At 27.7% G+C, this 16,975-nt stretch overlaps 1 protein-coding gene across 2 annotated transcripts; it reads left to right on the top strand.

The window, feature by feature from the left end:
* Positions 1-12,940: 12,940 nt before the first annotated feature.
* Positions 12,941-16,706, top strand: LOC100202295 (beta-1,3-galactosyltransferase 1). 2 transcript variants are annotated; one of them, XM_065787528.1, is made up of 3 exons: positions 12,941-13,166; positions 14,363-15,361; positions 16,413-16,706. In XM_065787528.1, the coding sequence occupies exons 2-3, from the start codon at positions 14,473-14,475 to the stop codon at positions 16,616-16,618; spliced, it is 1,095 nt and encodes a 364-aa protein (XP_065643600.1). In that variant the 5' UTR covers positions 12,941-13,166; positions 14,363-14,472; the 3' UTR covers positions 16,619-16,706. The 2 variants fall into 2 exon arrangements, with proteins under 2 accessions (XP_065643600.1, XP_065643601.1); XM_065787529.1 differs by lacking the exon at positions 12,941-13,166 and adding an exon at positions 13,983-14,107.
* Positions 16,707-16,975: the final 269 nt, after the last annotated feature.

The raw sequence follows: 16,975 nt of genomic DNA, 5'->3' as shown, positions 1-16,975 counted from the left end.
AAGTCTTTCTTAATTATTTACTTTATTATTTTGTTTACTCTTTCTTTTTCTTTTTCCCTTTTTTAAGTGTTCTTTTTTTTTTAAATTCGAGTTAGTTTGTTGTTTTTTTTTTAATTCTTTCTCGTTAACTTTTTCTGACACTTCTTTCTTTATTTCTTTATTTTTTACTCTCCTTTTTTTTTGTTTTTTTGAATGTTCTTTAAATTAGTTTATTTATGTATATAAAATAAATAATTATTTACTTGTTATCATAATTTTATCTTTAATATTTTTTCTTTTTCTCCTTTATCGTTAAAAAAACGCGACCGCCATTTGCGAAGACCTAACACCGTAAGAACTGAAGCTACCTTTATCACAAGTATAAAAATATCGATTCAAAGAAAACAATCACTAAAAATATTTATAGAAATATAAGTAACCTTACGTTATATAAAGCTAAAAGGCTCCAAATAAATTGGACTATACTTGCTCTGTCTGCTTCTATTTGTAACGGAAAGCTTTTCTTATAGCATAAAACTATTTTCGTCTAAGTCCTAGTTTACTAATTTTTTCTAAGTAGTCCTAGTTTATTAGTTTTTAAATTTATTAACATATTTGCAGAATAACTGCAAAAGCAAAATAGATCTAACAACAAGGTTGTAAAAACATTTTTTTTAAAAACGCAAAAGAAAATCTTTTAGAAGTAAGTTTTAAATTAAATATGTTGTTTTTACGTTGCTACGGCGTTGCTAAGGAGTAAGAAATTACATCAACAACGGTAAAAGTATTTTTTCGTTAATTTTTAGAGCATGTAATAGTGAAAACATAATACAGACACGGTACTTTAATGTTTGAAATAACATATATATATATATATATATATATATATATATATATATATATATATATATATATATATATATATATATATATATATATATATATATATATATATATATATATATATATACGAGTATTTTTAAATGCATTCAAAATGTATTTAAAACTCTATTAAATGTAAATAAAATTTATAACTGAAGACATTACAGAGAAATAATAATTAACGACAATAAAACAAAAGCATTTAAAACTATATTACGATTTATGAAACGGTTAATGTCAAAAATAAAGATCAACAGTAACAACAGCAACAACAACAACAACAGCAACAACAACAACGACAACAGCAACAACATCAGCAATAACAACAACATCAAAAACAATGATAGTAATAATAATAACAACTTTAATAAAGTAAACTAGATTGATAAATTTATAATATAATGAGATATTTGTTTATTTCAAGAAGTTCCGATTTAATAAGTGCTTCTTTTATTGCAGTATCCAAAATCTTAAAACAGTAATTACTTTATGGAAGTTTATTTTATCTTGGATTATCAATATTTATCACAGTTTGATTAATTTCCTTATAAACATATAATTTGATTTCGGTATCTATAACTTTTTGTAGAGATTTTTAATACTAAAGAAAGATTTTTTATGTCTTTATCAAATCCAAGCCATTTGTTGTTAATTTTATGTGTGCGATCAATCAAGCAACGTATTAGACCAATTTTTATAACAAGAGGTAACAAAACTAACGAATTTTTGCAGAAGATCAGGTTTTTTTATTTTTATAAACTGATGTCGAGACCAAATTAGACTTTTTAATGAGAACATCTTCCAATGCATTTTGATTGTTCTTGTTCTTTTTCCGTAATAAATTTTTAATTTTTTTATATTGTTCATTGTTTAGAAACTGCTAGTTTTAAACTTTGGGTTAAAAAATATATCGTAGCCGTAGCATAGGTAGCGTAGCCGTAGCATAGACGGGATTTTTTTTATATTACAGATATAACATTTTCAGGCATAGTGTAAACTCTAAATTCAAATTGGGCTCGAAACGACCTCTGGGCAAATTTTGCACCATTGGTAAGGAAAAGGCGTGAACTTTCTAATTAATTGCTCTTCCGTGGTGCTGTGTGGCTAGACCGTTAGGTCTTCTTGTGGTAACTAAAACAAAAACTAATATGTTCATTCTTACTTCAAATGAGAATGATATGGGAAATAGCCGCTCCCCTATCACTAATGTAATAATTAAAATATAAAATTTAACATACTTTACTTAATACCATCATCAGGTATTAAATTTTATGTAATAATCTTTTAACATACAAAAGTTATGATCACGCAAAAGTTCCGCCCTCCTCAAAATGACGGGGTTGTAAATTTCACATGGCCATAACTTTTGAACACTAAAATACTTTTAAATAAAGTTGTTTGTCTAAATAAAGTTGTTGATTTAAAAAATATATAAAGATTAAAACTTAATATAAGCTTTTTGAATAAAGTTTAAAACTTGTCGATAAACTTAAGTTTAGTGTAATATGCTAAAATATATTTTATTAACTCACCTTTAAGGTAAAGGGAAATAACATTTTGGGGCATTTTTGTTCCCAGACTCTAATCACTACAACTTTTTTCGATGCACTCATTTAACATAAGTATGAGCATATTCAAGTTTGCAGTTTACAAAATGCCTTGTTATGTAAAATGTATAATATTACACAAGTGTCATATCTTAAACATCAAATATCATGTTTTTATAAAATTTTTTTTTTTTTTTGGAAAAACTATATAAACACATTTTTATCGTGAAATTTGTCTCTATATATAAAATAAAGTCACCAATATATAAAGGCATACATAAAAAATATTATAACATTCTTTCAAATCCGACAAATTTAAACATATTAATAAATTATTTTTTCAATAAGAAATTCATCAAATAACTTTTTGTATAATTGTTATCATGATTTTTTTTTTATAAAGTATAAAAAGATGTGTTACAATGTTTAAAGGAGGAAATTAAAGAAGACTCAGGAAGAAAATCAAAGGGACTGTCCATTAATTATGCCAACAACTTTTTGGGAATTTTAACTCCCCTCCCACCTCCTTGTTAACAACTTATCTAATTTCAAAAAATTTCAAACTAAAAAAAATAATAGTCCATTTAAATCGTTTAAACTTTTAACGATTTAAGTTTTAACTACTTAGAGCCATGCAACATAAATAAAATCCTGAATACTATATTTACTTGTTTTCAGGAATACATGGTAGACATTCCTTCATGTACCATGAATGAATGTCTACTATGTTTTAGTTATATTAAGATAATAGTTATTGGAACTGTTTGAACACAAGTTTTTCCTTTGTGAAAAATTGATAAAAATATATATAGTAAAAAATTTGAGAGCATGTTATTTTTATATTTAAACATGAAAATAAGAATCTGATACAATTTTAGTTTTTTCAAGTTTAAAAATCAAGTTTAAAACTTTCATATTTTTTATCTCACTGGTAGGATTATCTATGGTAAATGCAAAAATCCATAACCCATATCATCTTTAATTCGTTCAGGTCCAGCTTCTTTGATACGGGGCATCAAATGCAAAATATAAAAACAAATACAGAATAATAGAAAAGAATACGTACCATCATGTTTACAGAGATATAGTTTCTTTACCGACCGAATGTGTAATAATTGGAATTTTTTATTATATGAAGTAACGGTTTGAAAATTTTGGGGTGAGTCAACAACAAAAACACCCGAAAAAACACTTAGGAGGGGTGATAATATGGACCCTTGGGATACTATTGCAAGTGGTTTTAAAATCAACCATTGCCGTCCGAGAAAGAAATTTCAATTTTAATATTTTTATAGTAAAATTGCTCATATAATGAATTTTTTTCAAAGGGTTTTATGAAGTAAATACATTTTGATAAGCTTATATTGATATTATATTGTAAATATAGAATAAATAACAACAAACATTTTTAAAAATTCCAACTCTAACAAAAAAATTGCTTTTTCTTTTACAAAACTAGAACCCACCACATCTCTAATGTTGAACATCAGTTTTGTTTTGATTTCTTGTTAATCCACAACATTTTTTTTTAGTTCATCATTTTTGTTCTGGTATTCAAACTAAAATTAATAAAACTTTGTTAAAGGAACTAAAAAAACACATTTAAAATGTCCAATTCTGCTAAAACTCATGCTGAGTATCGAAACAGTTTGCATTCTCTGCATGTCGAAATGTGATCGAAGTATAACACCTTTCTTGATAAGCAGATTGGCAAAACACTCTCCAAAATCATTAGAATTTCGTCTCCTTTGTCCAGCAGTATACTCAAGAGAAATCATAGAGTTGAAAAAGAATGCTCAAAATGACTCACTGTGATTGTACCGGGTTTATCCCATAAGTCCACCCCTGAAACTAGAAGTACAAACCTGATTGTACTAGAAAAACAGACGCAAAAGTGCAGAAATTCTTGTATCTTCTGTTTTGGGAACCCAGAATGCATCTCCAAATGGCACAGTGTGACTGAGCAAATCAAGTGGAGACCTAAATTACCAATGAAACTTGATAATTGTTTTTTCACTGCTTTTTGCCCAACATATTGCTTTTCATTAGGTATATTTTATTCTATTAATCCGTTTTAAATTTCAGGCAAAGCTAATCCAACACAACTGTTTAAGGATCCTCTTTCAACTGAAAGCCTTGCGACAGTTCTTAACTTAACACTGGTTTGTCCAACAATCAGATGAGACAACTTTCTTCAACTTTTAACTCTGCAGGCCAACAAAAAATAAGCCATATTTTGCTAGAAATTTGCAGAGCAAGGAAAGCTCAGAACATTTGCAGAGCAAGGAAAGTTCAGAACATTTAATTCTATTGACAGAAAAGTAAACAAAGATCACTTTTCTGTCACTAAAATTAAAAGTTCTGACATTGACCAACTTAGAGATGTTGTTCATAGTAATGATATTGGCAGCCTTCTTCAATTTATGGTATCAGTAAGATCTGTCTCCGAGGAACATCTAATTAAGATTGGGCTTGATGGTGGAGATAACTTTCTTAAGATGAGTCTGGGCATTATCAAGGCAGCCCCAGAACCAACCTGTCCCGTCCTGAAGACTCCTAAGCTTTGTAGTTTTTCCTTCAAAGATTCTGGAGTAAAGAAACAGCTGATTATAGCAATCTCTGAAGGAATGCCAGAAAACTATGAGAACTTTAAAAATCTGTTGAAATTCACCAATATTGATGCTTTTTTCTTTGCCTTGTCTTGTGACATGAAAGTTGCTAACATTCTTTGTGGACTTCAGTCTCATGCTAGCAAACATCCTTGCTGTTGGTGTGATGCAGACTCTTAAAACCTTGGAAAATGTGGTGCACTGAGAACTTTTGGAAGCATCAGAAAGACTCACAAAGTTTTTGTTGCTGAAGGAAGTAATGTAAAGGGTGCTAAATACTTTAGAAATGTCATCAACGTGCCCTTGCTCAATATTTCAGATGAAACACTCATTCTAAAAGCAATACCACCAATGGAACTTCACCTACTGATGGGTATGGTCAACCACCTTTTCAAGAGTGTGAACAAAGTTTGGCCAGAGGTCAAAGAATGGCCAGAGGTTTTAAACACTCCCCTCCAACCTTTTCATGGAGGACATTTTCATGGAAATCATTGTCAAAGGCTGTTGAAAAATATTGATATTCTTCAGCAAAAAGTTGAAGCAGCAGCTGTAAGTGCAGCATTTCCCTATGTCGAAACATTCAGGCAAATAAATAATAAGGTAGTTACTGCATGTTTTGGAACCCATCTGGATAAAAATTTTCAAGAATACATTGAGAACTTCAAAGCTGCATACCTTGCTCTTCCAGTCTCAATCACTCCAAAGCAGTGACGGATCCAGGGGGAGGGTGATGGGGCTATACACCCCCCCCCCCCCACCACCACCACCACCACCAGAAAATACATACCCTGAAATAACCAAAATATTGAAACTATTGAAATAATCTGCGCTCTTCATCTTAAATTCTTCCATAAGTAATGCCTAATGTTTCATTCATTTTTTTTTCACTTTGATTTAACCATACAAAAAAGACACCATTGCGCCGCATAATTTAACTTTCTGGTACTTTATTTTTTTTCGCACTCAAAAACTTTAGAAAACATTTAAATTTTAAGGTAAGTTTAAACAATATTATATATATATATATATATGTATGCATATACATATATACATATATATATATATATATATATATATATGTATATATATACATATATACATATATATATATATATATATATATATATATATATATATATATATATATATATATATATATATATATATATATATATATATATATATATATATATATATATATATATATATATATATATATATATATAGCCTCAATGGCAACGATTCAAGAGACATGCACTTCACCAAAACATGAACTGCAATGACTTAACTGTGTTGTAGACTACAACAGCAAACATGTATAGAAATCAAAATCAAAACATGTAAGAGTGGAAAACGTGATGTTATTAGAATTTAGATGTTTTAGCTATATGATTAAATCCATTATGATATTAACGAAATCAAATTGTGAAATTATACAGAAACTTGCTTTGTTGCTCTTGCTTTTTCAGTTGTTTTGTTAGAAAATAAACATTTTTGAAAAAAAACCCTCAGAATTGGATGAATTAATAGCTTTTTAGTACTAAAAGATAGTTTTAAAACTTAGTTAGTATTGAGAAAAACAAAAATGCTAATTTCTCTCACGGACGGTAACTGTTGATTTAAAAATTACTTGCTATGATATCCTATGGGCATGTGCTACCATCTCTCCAAAGGATTTTTTCGGGTGTTTTTGTTGATGACTCACTCCAAAATTTTCAAACCGTGAAGTCGTAATAGCAAGATCGTTAAATGTTTCATAAGCGTTATTCGTTAACCGGTTAACCAAGGAGGTATAATAGATATACTATATCTCCTTAGTTTACTGGTTAACGAATAACACTTTTAAAACATTTAACGATCTTGCTTTTTCTAACCTGTGTTTCTAAATATTTATTTTTTTTTATTTTTAATGGTTTATTTTAAACTACTCGTAAGAATGTTTCAAGGTCTTTTTAAGGAAAAAAAGAAAACAACGTTTGCTACTTTTTATTAAAAAATTATCAACAAAAATGTGCAACATCAGACACCTCTGTACTGAAATTCTTCAATACTCGTGCACATCTGTCACTCAAGTAGCATACCGTGTCACACAAGTAGCATACTGTGTCACACAAGTAGCATACCGTAAAATATATTATAAGATATTATGATTTTATGCTTCTCCTTTACCGATTTAAATGTTTATCCAGTCTATTTTTAAAGATTATCCGAAGACATCTCACAGACGATTTCCACTCCAACCCCATTGATATTTTCGAAAGAACTTTTTCTTTTAAATTTATATAGTTAAGCCAGCATGTTGTTTAAAAACGGTAGTAAATTAGGTAGACTTTTAGAATTTGGGATAGCCATGGCGCAGTGGTTGCGCACTTGCTTCAGAAACAAAGGATCCATGGTTCAAACCCCACCTCTAGATAAATTTTGCAACAATTTTGAGATAAGACCGTAAGGACTTCTTGGGGACACTTAAATAAAATTAAAAAAATATATGACTTAATTTCATATTGACATAGATTAAAGCAGTTTAAGACTAATATTCTAAAAAATTCAATAAAAAAGTGTTATGATTTGTGGACTAGCCTGCTCACAAATCATTAAATCTAAAAATTGTCCCATACTTAACTAAATGTTCTGGATAAACCAAATCAAAAAAAACAAAAAATCACGGCAAACCCCTCCCCCATCCTCTCTCTCACTATCTTACTTCCTAAATGGAAGATCTCTCTATCTTCCTACCTTAAAATTAAAAAAAAAAAAACTAAAAATTATGTGATTAGTTTCTTGGGTCACCTAAAATAAATAAATGAAAAAAAAAAACAAAACCTGTGGTACGCCGCTGTACTTTTGTGCTACGTTTATGTAATTTAAAATGTTACACTATTTTATCTTCAACATGATTCATCGTGCCATAGTTATTGTGGTTTATACTTCTCTGGCTTGTTGCCATACATAGGCCACATTACCATGGCCTGCGAGTTCAGCTCACTAAAGAGCATAATAATCCGCTTTGCATACCAAAAGTAAGTGAGTTTAAGAAGAAAAAAGGATAATAGGGTGAAAGTCAAAAGAAGTCGAGTAATAATGATGCCAAAGAGAAAGCGGACAGATATTGCACTGATGTAAGAATGTGTAGCTAATTAATACCTTAAATTATAAGTAATAGTCTTAATGCATAAACATGCATAGTCTCACATACATTGTTCCATATAAACACACAAAAAAAATTTATAGAAATTAATAAACTGCTCTGATTAATTAAAAAAAGTTTTTACTTTTTTCAACATCATTGCGACAAATCTTATTTTTATAACGTTTCAAGAACAGTACGTAATACATCGACAAGTTTTTCAAAATTGATTTAAGAATAATTTAAGAAGCAGCATGTTGCATTTCTACTATATCAATATATCTATTACAGGTCGTACTATGAAAATTTTTAGGGGAGGGGGGATTTTTTTTGAAAAAAAAAGACAGTCTAGAATAGCAAAGTAAATTTTTGCTCAATTTTTATTATAAGATTTGCGTGAAACAAAAAGAATTTATTAAAAAAGGGGATCAGTTGCACCCGTTGACCCCCTCTCCCCTCCACGGTACATGCATGTATTAGGAAATGCTTTTGCTTTTAAAAACCTATAAATCTGTTAGTTGAGAAAACAATTGCTTCTAGACTAGACATTGATTGACCCATTTATAAAAAAAGAAAAAAAGTCTAAAAGAAAACATTTAAAAAAAATAAAGAGTTGACTTAAAGTTTTTTTAATACTATGGAGATAATATCATAGAGATACCGCTTGAAGCAAACACCATAAAGATAAATTCTAAATGTTTTTTCATGTAACTGAATTAAATCAAGAATTCAGTTCAGTTTTGTGACATTTTTTTTATTGGTGGTTATTAAAGTGCTCCCAGAAACCTTTACGATCTTATCACAGAGCACCACGAAAGAGCATTTAACGAGGAAGTTCTCGCCTCCTTTCTTACCAATGTCGCTTAAGGGCTTCAAGCCGGACTTTGACCGCTTAAATCACCAGAGCCAGAATTGAAACCATTGCTCCACGGCTGCATTGGCACAGTGATTAGATAGTTAATTATACTGGTTAGATAGTTAATTAGATAGTTAATTATACCTGGTTAATAATTATGCAGACCTATATTGTTTTAAATTACAAATTATTTTTCAGCAGTGGCGGAAACTCTTTTTAAAACAAAACAAATACAAAACATGGAATAAAAATGTTTTTTTTTGAAATAGTCATGTAATTTATATTTATCAAGACTAATTTAGATTTTTCAACTTTTTATTTGAATAACTTAAAATATTTTTTAATCATTAAAAAAATTAAAATTCCTATTTAAATTGTAACAAATTAAACAAACTAAAAAAAAATTTCTTTTTTTCTCCAATTTTCTTTTAACAAAAAAACTAAACATTTTTATTCAAGATGCAAATAACTTTTATAAAATTTGAAATACACATTTGGGTCTTGATAGGAATGAACTAAAACCATTACAGGAGATATATTTTTAGAAGAAGAGGGTTTTACAATCGGCACATATTTGAACATTTTTAAATTGTAAACGTATGTTCTATTCGGGATGTAACTTTTTGGTAACTCCAGTTTCCAATATAAAAAACAGATGAACTTTGGTTTGAAAGTAACTGAAAAGTCATTGGTTTTATTTAATTTTTAAAAAAAGTCAACCACCATGACCCTTGATTACACACTGGCTCCCATATATCAGTGAATTTTTTTTTCTTCAAAACTATAACAATCTGGGTCTCAAAAAAAACAGAATTTCATAGAATTGCTTAAATTTTATATACAAAAAGCAACAATTTTTAACTAAAAATTAAAAAGGTCGTTTTTTATGACATCTTGTCGGCAATTCTTTTTTTTTTTTTGTTTCAGTACAAAAGATAATGAATTTTGAAATCACTATAAAATTCTAGTTATTTTGAGACCCAGGTTGATATACTTTTGAAGAAAAAAATTTACTGATTTATGGGAGCCAGTGTGTAACCAAGGGTCATGGTAGGTGACTCTTTTCAAAAATTAAATAAAACCGATGACTTTTCAGTTTCTTTCAAAGCAAAGTTCATCTGTTTTTATATTGGAAACTGGAGAAACTAAAAGTTTACCAAAAAGTCACATCCCTCGTGTACTATACCTATTGTAATATGTTGTAATACCTATTGTTCGAGTGGTCATCAAATCAAATCTTATTTTCAAAAAAATATTTAATCACCAGATGTTCGGTCAATATGAAACGTCATAAAACCATAAAAACGTCATTGGCAATGAAAATCTAAATGTTAACCACCCAGTTAATGGCGGTTATTATATTGACTTAATGCATTTAAGTTAATATAATAACCGCTCCGTTAAATGCATTTTTAAAAGACGTTCACCGATTAAACTAAAGCAATACACTCCCGGTTTATTTTATTTGATATTCCTGCATGTTTAAAGCAGTTTCCATTACTCTTGGATTTTTTATCATGCACTTATCCATCACTTAATTTTTATCATGCACTTATACATCAGTTAGGCAAACTAGTAATCATTTAAAACTTTGTTAATTTGAAGTGATGTTTTGTTACCTTTAACAAAAAACCAGTCAGTTATTCGAGTTTTTTGAATTTATTGTTTAAAAACGTAGACAATAATAGCAAATTATGATTTTGTTTACTCAAGAGACCTTATTTATAATTTAGAAACTTGGAGAATATTTATCATCTTACATATATTTGTTATTTATATTCTTTATATTTTTTTATAATTATATCCTTTATCTTTCTCCTCCTCGCTAATTTTAGTAGACCAGTAATTTTTATATTTTTGTTGTCTTCAAAGTTTTCAGTCTTTCCTCTAACTTCAACATAACAAATACGGTTAGACAAGTATAAATTATAAAGATTATCCTTTCAAATTACTTAAGGAGAGCGTCCATGAGCTTAGATCACTCGGTTTAGTTACTGAAGATCTTATTTTGACAATTACGTAATCACAGATTGAGAAACTGTAAATTGCAGTTTAGTTAATCATTGTGCTTCGGAAGAAAAGGAGACGAGGAGTCAAACGAAGTTCCTCTAAAAAAACAAAAATTATTAGTGAAAGCACGTGCAATAGAATTATTCAATCATTATTTTCTACCAATGGGCATACAATGTTGTAAGGATGTCTATCCTTAGGACATTCATAGGGCGATGCATGGCTTTTTGTAAACAAGGCTGACAACAGACCTCATATCAAAATGGTCTGATAAACACTCTTTAGATACAAAAAACAACTAAAAATGCAAAAATTAAAAAAAATTTAAAAAAATTTAACAATTTTATAAGTTGAAGACAGCATCTTATTGCAAATATCTAATTTTATTTATATCCAAGTTTTGTGAAAAATTATTGTTTTATGAAATATCTAAACTTTTTTGAAGGTAAATTATTATTCCGCGTGCGAAAGAAAAACCCTTAGTTTTTGAGATATAGGTCATAACGCATTTATGCACGTTAAATCAATTTTAATATAATATAATGTTACGGAAATCTTCATAGTGACATATTGATTTGATGATTTACATGTATTATTTAATATAATTTTATGCAATTTAATTTATTATCGTTATTTTAATATTATTTTTTATTTTTTATAAGTTAAGTAAAATATTATAGTTGTTTTAAATAATTTATTTAACTTCGAGATTATAAATTTGAAACGTAGCTAATTAAATCCTAAAAATGGTTTTTTAACCATAATTGTATTATATGTAAACTTTTTTTTAATTTTTAAATTCGATTAAAGACAAACAAAAACACAAATTTTTTATACTAAAAAATAAAGATTAATATTTATAAATATTGTCTGGTTTAAATTTTTTGGCTTTGGATTTACGCTTGTGACGAACGTTCGGCAAATCGCGTTGAAGTGTCCAGCAGTAATTGCTAACATTGTTGCACTCCAACGACCTTGATAACGCGACTCCGTTACCATTATATCTTAATGAAAGCGTTCACCATGTTCGTCGCTTACAGAACCAAGGTTTTCTGGAAAGAAATTAAGATGCGAGTCAAAGAGATGAATTTTGAAGGACATGTTGTATCCCATATCTCTATAGGCATTTATGCGATTTTTAACCACATCTTCAAAATTTACAGACTTGTTATTTCCGAGAAAATTAGCAACGATGGATTTAAATGCCAGCCATGCATTTTTTCAATTCCACCAAGTAAATTTTCAAAGTGGATGTCAGTAAAAATCTTTTTTATTTGAGGACCTATAAATATACCTCCTTTCACCTTAGCGCTACTCAGTTCAGGAATTTTGTTACGTAAGTACATAAATGACTCTGAGTCATTGAGTAGCCCCTTAACAAAAATTTTCTTAAGTCCTAATTTTATATAAAGTGGTGGCATAATTATTTTATCACGTTCATTGTATCGTATGTTTCTTTTAGATTGGCAGAATATGCAATCGGTACAGACGCATTTATATTCCCGTTGTGAAGCAATACTGTTTTTAAACTGCTCTTAGATGAATCAATAAATAATCTCCATGATTCTATATTAAGTTCAATGCCAAGGTTTTTTATAAGATTCTTAATATCCGTACAAAAACATATATTCTCATTAACAGAAAAAAACATTACCAATTCTTTGTGACGGTTTCGAAATTTAGAAATTGTTGTACTTGGTGCCAATAAATTAAATTCTTGAAATCCAGATCCAAGTAATTTAACCTGGCCTTTTGTCAGCGCTAAGTCTCGCACAAGATCGCAAAGTAAATAATTTAAACAAATATAATTCTCGGTAATATTTTCTTATCCAGGCAATTTTGTCGTGCAAAATCACGGAGGAGTTTCGTGGTTTTAATTGTCTGATTTTTGACGTATATTAGAAATAATCTTTAACGGATAAATTGTCAAATGACAAAAAAAAAGCCAACTCTGATGTTTGACAATATAACTACCGTTTTAAAAACAATAGCATTAAATCCCATATTGTTTAAAGAATTAATTAAAAAATGATTTACTCATAAACAGAAACCATAAAGTATTTTAGAATAATTTGACTATAATACTACCAAGCAGAAAATATTGTTAAAAAATATAAATGTTTAACAAAACAACAAAATAAAGTATTTGGATGTGCGTAAGTACTATATTTTTAGCCGTCATGTGTTACCTGGGTTTATTCTTGTTTTATAAATTTTTTAAAACTAGTTTATTTTTTTCTTTAATTCGCATACTTTTTGTTTCACAAGTTGTGACAAATTCATTTGTTGTTCTTTATTTAATTTCAACTTTCATTTATGTTGAACACTTTGAAAGTCAGAATTTCAAAGCTATTATCTCGTTTATGTAAAATTATTCCCATAAGTGTTTGTTTCATAACTCGCACACATTGCTTTATATAAGCAATGTGTGCGACATTGTGTTCTTTGGAGAAACAGAATAATTAAATGTCGTCTCTTAAGAAAAAACATTAAATGCAACATTCAACTATCAGTAAATAGTTTATAACATTAGTGGAAGAAATTTTAAACTAAAAAATATTTTTCTTATAATTTAGACGCAAAATCAGATCATTAAAATGTTTAAATTATTTTCGAAAAGTTTTCTATAATTTTGAATCTTTTTACAAATTGTTTTAAACAAGTTTAATATATATGAAAAAAAATATATTTAAATAGATAAAAATAATTGATATATTGTTGTTTTTGAAATTATTACATAATGCTTCCGGCAAATTATTATTTATTCATTTTATGAAGCATTATCAAAAATTTCAACTGCATTGATCTTTTGTTTTATAAATAAAAGAAGTTTGAAATTTTACTTTGTTGTTTATGAATATATATATATATATATATATATATATATATATATAATATATATATATATATATATATATATATATATATATATATATATATATATATATATATATAGCAAACAGTCGGTATCCATCAACACAGTGATGTCAACAAGGACTTCTTCAGGACTAAGAACTGTGGTCTAATTGTAAAGTTCATATAAACACTTTGCATGAGTTTAAAATTCTGCTGAAAACTTTAAAACAACTTCAACACTGTAAGTCATGAAAAAATTTTTTTTGAAGACTTTCAGAACTTTAAAAGTAATTTTTAAAAATGTTTATAAATTCAAGCTGAAGAAGTTACTCTATCAATAAGAGTTATATAGGAAAGTATAACCGCTAAAATAATAGTATAAACCAAAGTCCTTGGAAAGTCTTGTTAACATCTCTGCAAAGATATAATCCATATTATATCATGGTAGGTGTATAAATTAAATTTCTGTTTATTTAATTTATTGAATTTTATTTAGGAAATCATCCGTATATTCGAATGAGTAAAAATTGTGGAGTTCGAGGGAATAAAACATTTTGTTTCTTGATGTAAAATACTTTCAAACACTAAACTAAAAAATTTAAAAAAATGCATTGTTCAAGATTTTATTTAAAAAATATAGCTTATATGTTTTTGCTATTGCTAATAATCGGAATCTTTACTTTTATTGTTCAATTTAACAAAGATTTAAAAGAAAGACTTAATTATGACAACATAGTATCATTTAATATTTCTGAGTTTATGAGTCAACAAGTTTTTAAAAAAGAAACTGAAAAACCTTTCACACTATCGTCAGACAACTATGAACTTTCGTTAAAAGAAAGCGCAGCAAGAGAAACTCAAGCTCTTTCTCATATTAATTTTGATACAGTTGAAAAAGATAGAAGAGCTTTGTACACTGTAGTTATTTTAATATCATCTTTTGTTGATCATAAACATCGAAGAGATAAAATACGAGAGTCATGGGGAAATCCCAAAATGTGGGTTACAAAAGACAAGTTTATGATCGTTTTTGTAACAGGAAAAGTTAAACATGCAAAATCAATGATAGAATTAGCGGAAGAAGCTAAAGTATCAAGAGATATTATGTCTCTGGATATTCCTGAAGACTTTTACTTGTTAGCCAAAAAAGTTATAATTGGCTTTGTATGGGCAAAAAATAACTTGAAATTTAAAGCTATCTTAAAAGGCGACGACGACACTTTTATTAATATTGATAATGCAGTTAATTTTATAAATCAAAATAAAGAAACTTATGGATATTTTGGACAAAGTATGGCTGGGCAACCAGTGGAAAGATATGGTCGGTACAAGTTGACAAAAGAAGAACACGAGAAAGATCACTATGATCCTTACTGCTCAGGAGGAGGATTTATTTTTACAAATGCTAGTATTTACAAAATTATTCCATTGTTTGACTTGGAAAAAATATTGCGAATCGACGATGCACATATTGGTGAGGTAGCATTTAAAGCAGGTATGCATTTTGTATGTATAACCAGTACTTTTTATCAGTAATTTATAAGTAACCTTAAGTGTTTTTCAAATACAGGGTCTAAATTGAATCCCAAAACTCCTGTTTTTGATGTTAAAAGAAGTTAAGTTAAAACTTCAGACACATTTTATAAAATTTTATTTTTTTTCTTCTAAAAAATTTGCAACCTCAAAACCTACACAAAACGTTTTAGTACTAATAGGGTCGATCGGGGCCACAATTCTGTAACGCCTGCATTGGTAACTAGTATTTTTTTTTTTGTAATTGATAAATTCACTAAGAATAATTATTTGGATATCATTCTTCATACCTAATAACATAATTATATGCGTGTATATATATATATATATATATATATATTATATATATATATATAATTATATATATAATTATATGTATATATATATATATATATAATTATATGCGTGTATATATGTATATATATATAATTATATGCGTGTATATATATATATATATATATATATATATATATATATATATATATATATATATATATATATATATATATAATTTATATAAATAGGTTATATATACTTTTATAATAGTTCTTTTAGATAGAAAAAACTGTTTATCCGGGGAATTATTACAAGGAGATTAAATCCGCCGGTAACTTTCCTAGGGGCTTTTTTCTTTCTACCTATAAGATGGAATGCAATTTACATACATGGGTGCCATATACGCTTTTTGTATTTTTTTAAATAACAACGTGTATTTTTGTATTCTCTTTAACAACAAATATGCATTTGTGTATTTTTATAATTTTTTAATTTGAAAACTATTTTGTAGCTTATCTTTTAATCTTTTTTTTTATCTTTTCTTTATAACATAATATTATAATATATTGTTGCATTAATAAGTTAGTGAGATAAAAGCGAGTCAAAAAGTTAGCCATATTTAAAAGTATTACCCTATAAAGTATGTTCCGTGGTTAACATACTAGTCCGTATTGATTTATGGGTATAATTAAACTTTTAAAACATGAGACTAAGTAAAAGTATTTTTTCATCATTAGGTGTTGTTGCCAAAATGACAGATGGGTTTTACATGTGGAATAGATGGTGCGAATATCGTAAAGACGTCATTGTATCACATCCGGCTAAAGAACCAGATTGTACAGACTTTTTATTAAAGAGATCAATGATTGACAATGGAAAACTCCCTCGAGATCCTAAAATTGAGAAAGAAAAATACTATAAAGATGCTTCTTTGTTAACTTGAAAAATGATAATGAATAAATTTATCTTTTCAGCATTTGTTTAACTGTAGGAATACTTAAATAATACAATTTCATCACGATAATTTAAACGATTTTTAAAGCCTTTTTTATCTTGAAAGTGAAAGATTTTATCAAAAAAAAATACTAAATATATACTTAATTGGTTATATTGAATGATCCCATAACCTTGATGCAATAAAGCATGCATATATATATATATATATATATATATATATATATATATATATATATATATATATATATATATATATATATATATATATATATATAAATATAAATATAAATATATATATGTGCTTTATCGTATATATGTATATATATATATATATATATATATA

The sequence above is a fragment of the Hydra vulgaris genome, chromosome 01 (genome assembly GCF_038396675.1).
Source record: "Hydra vulgaris chromosome 01, alternate assembly HydraT2T_AEP".
Lineage (NCBI taxonomy): Eukaryota > Metazoa > Cnidaria > Hydrozoa > Anthoathecata > Hydridae > Hydra > Hydra vulgaris.
This window is presented reverse-complemented; position numbering and strand designations above follow the sequence as displayed.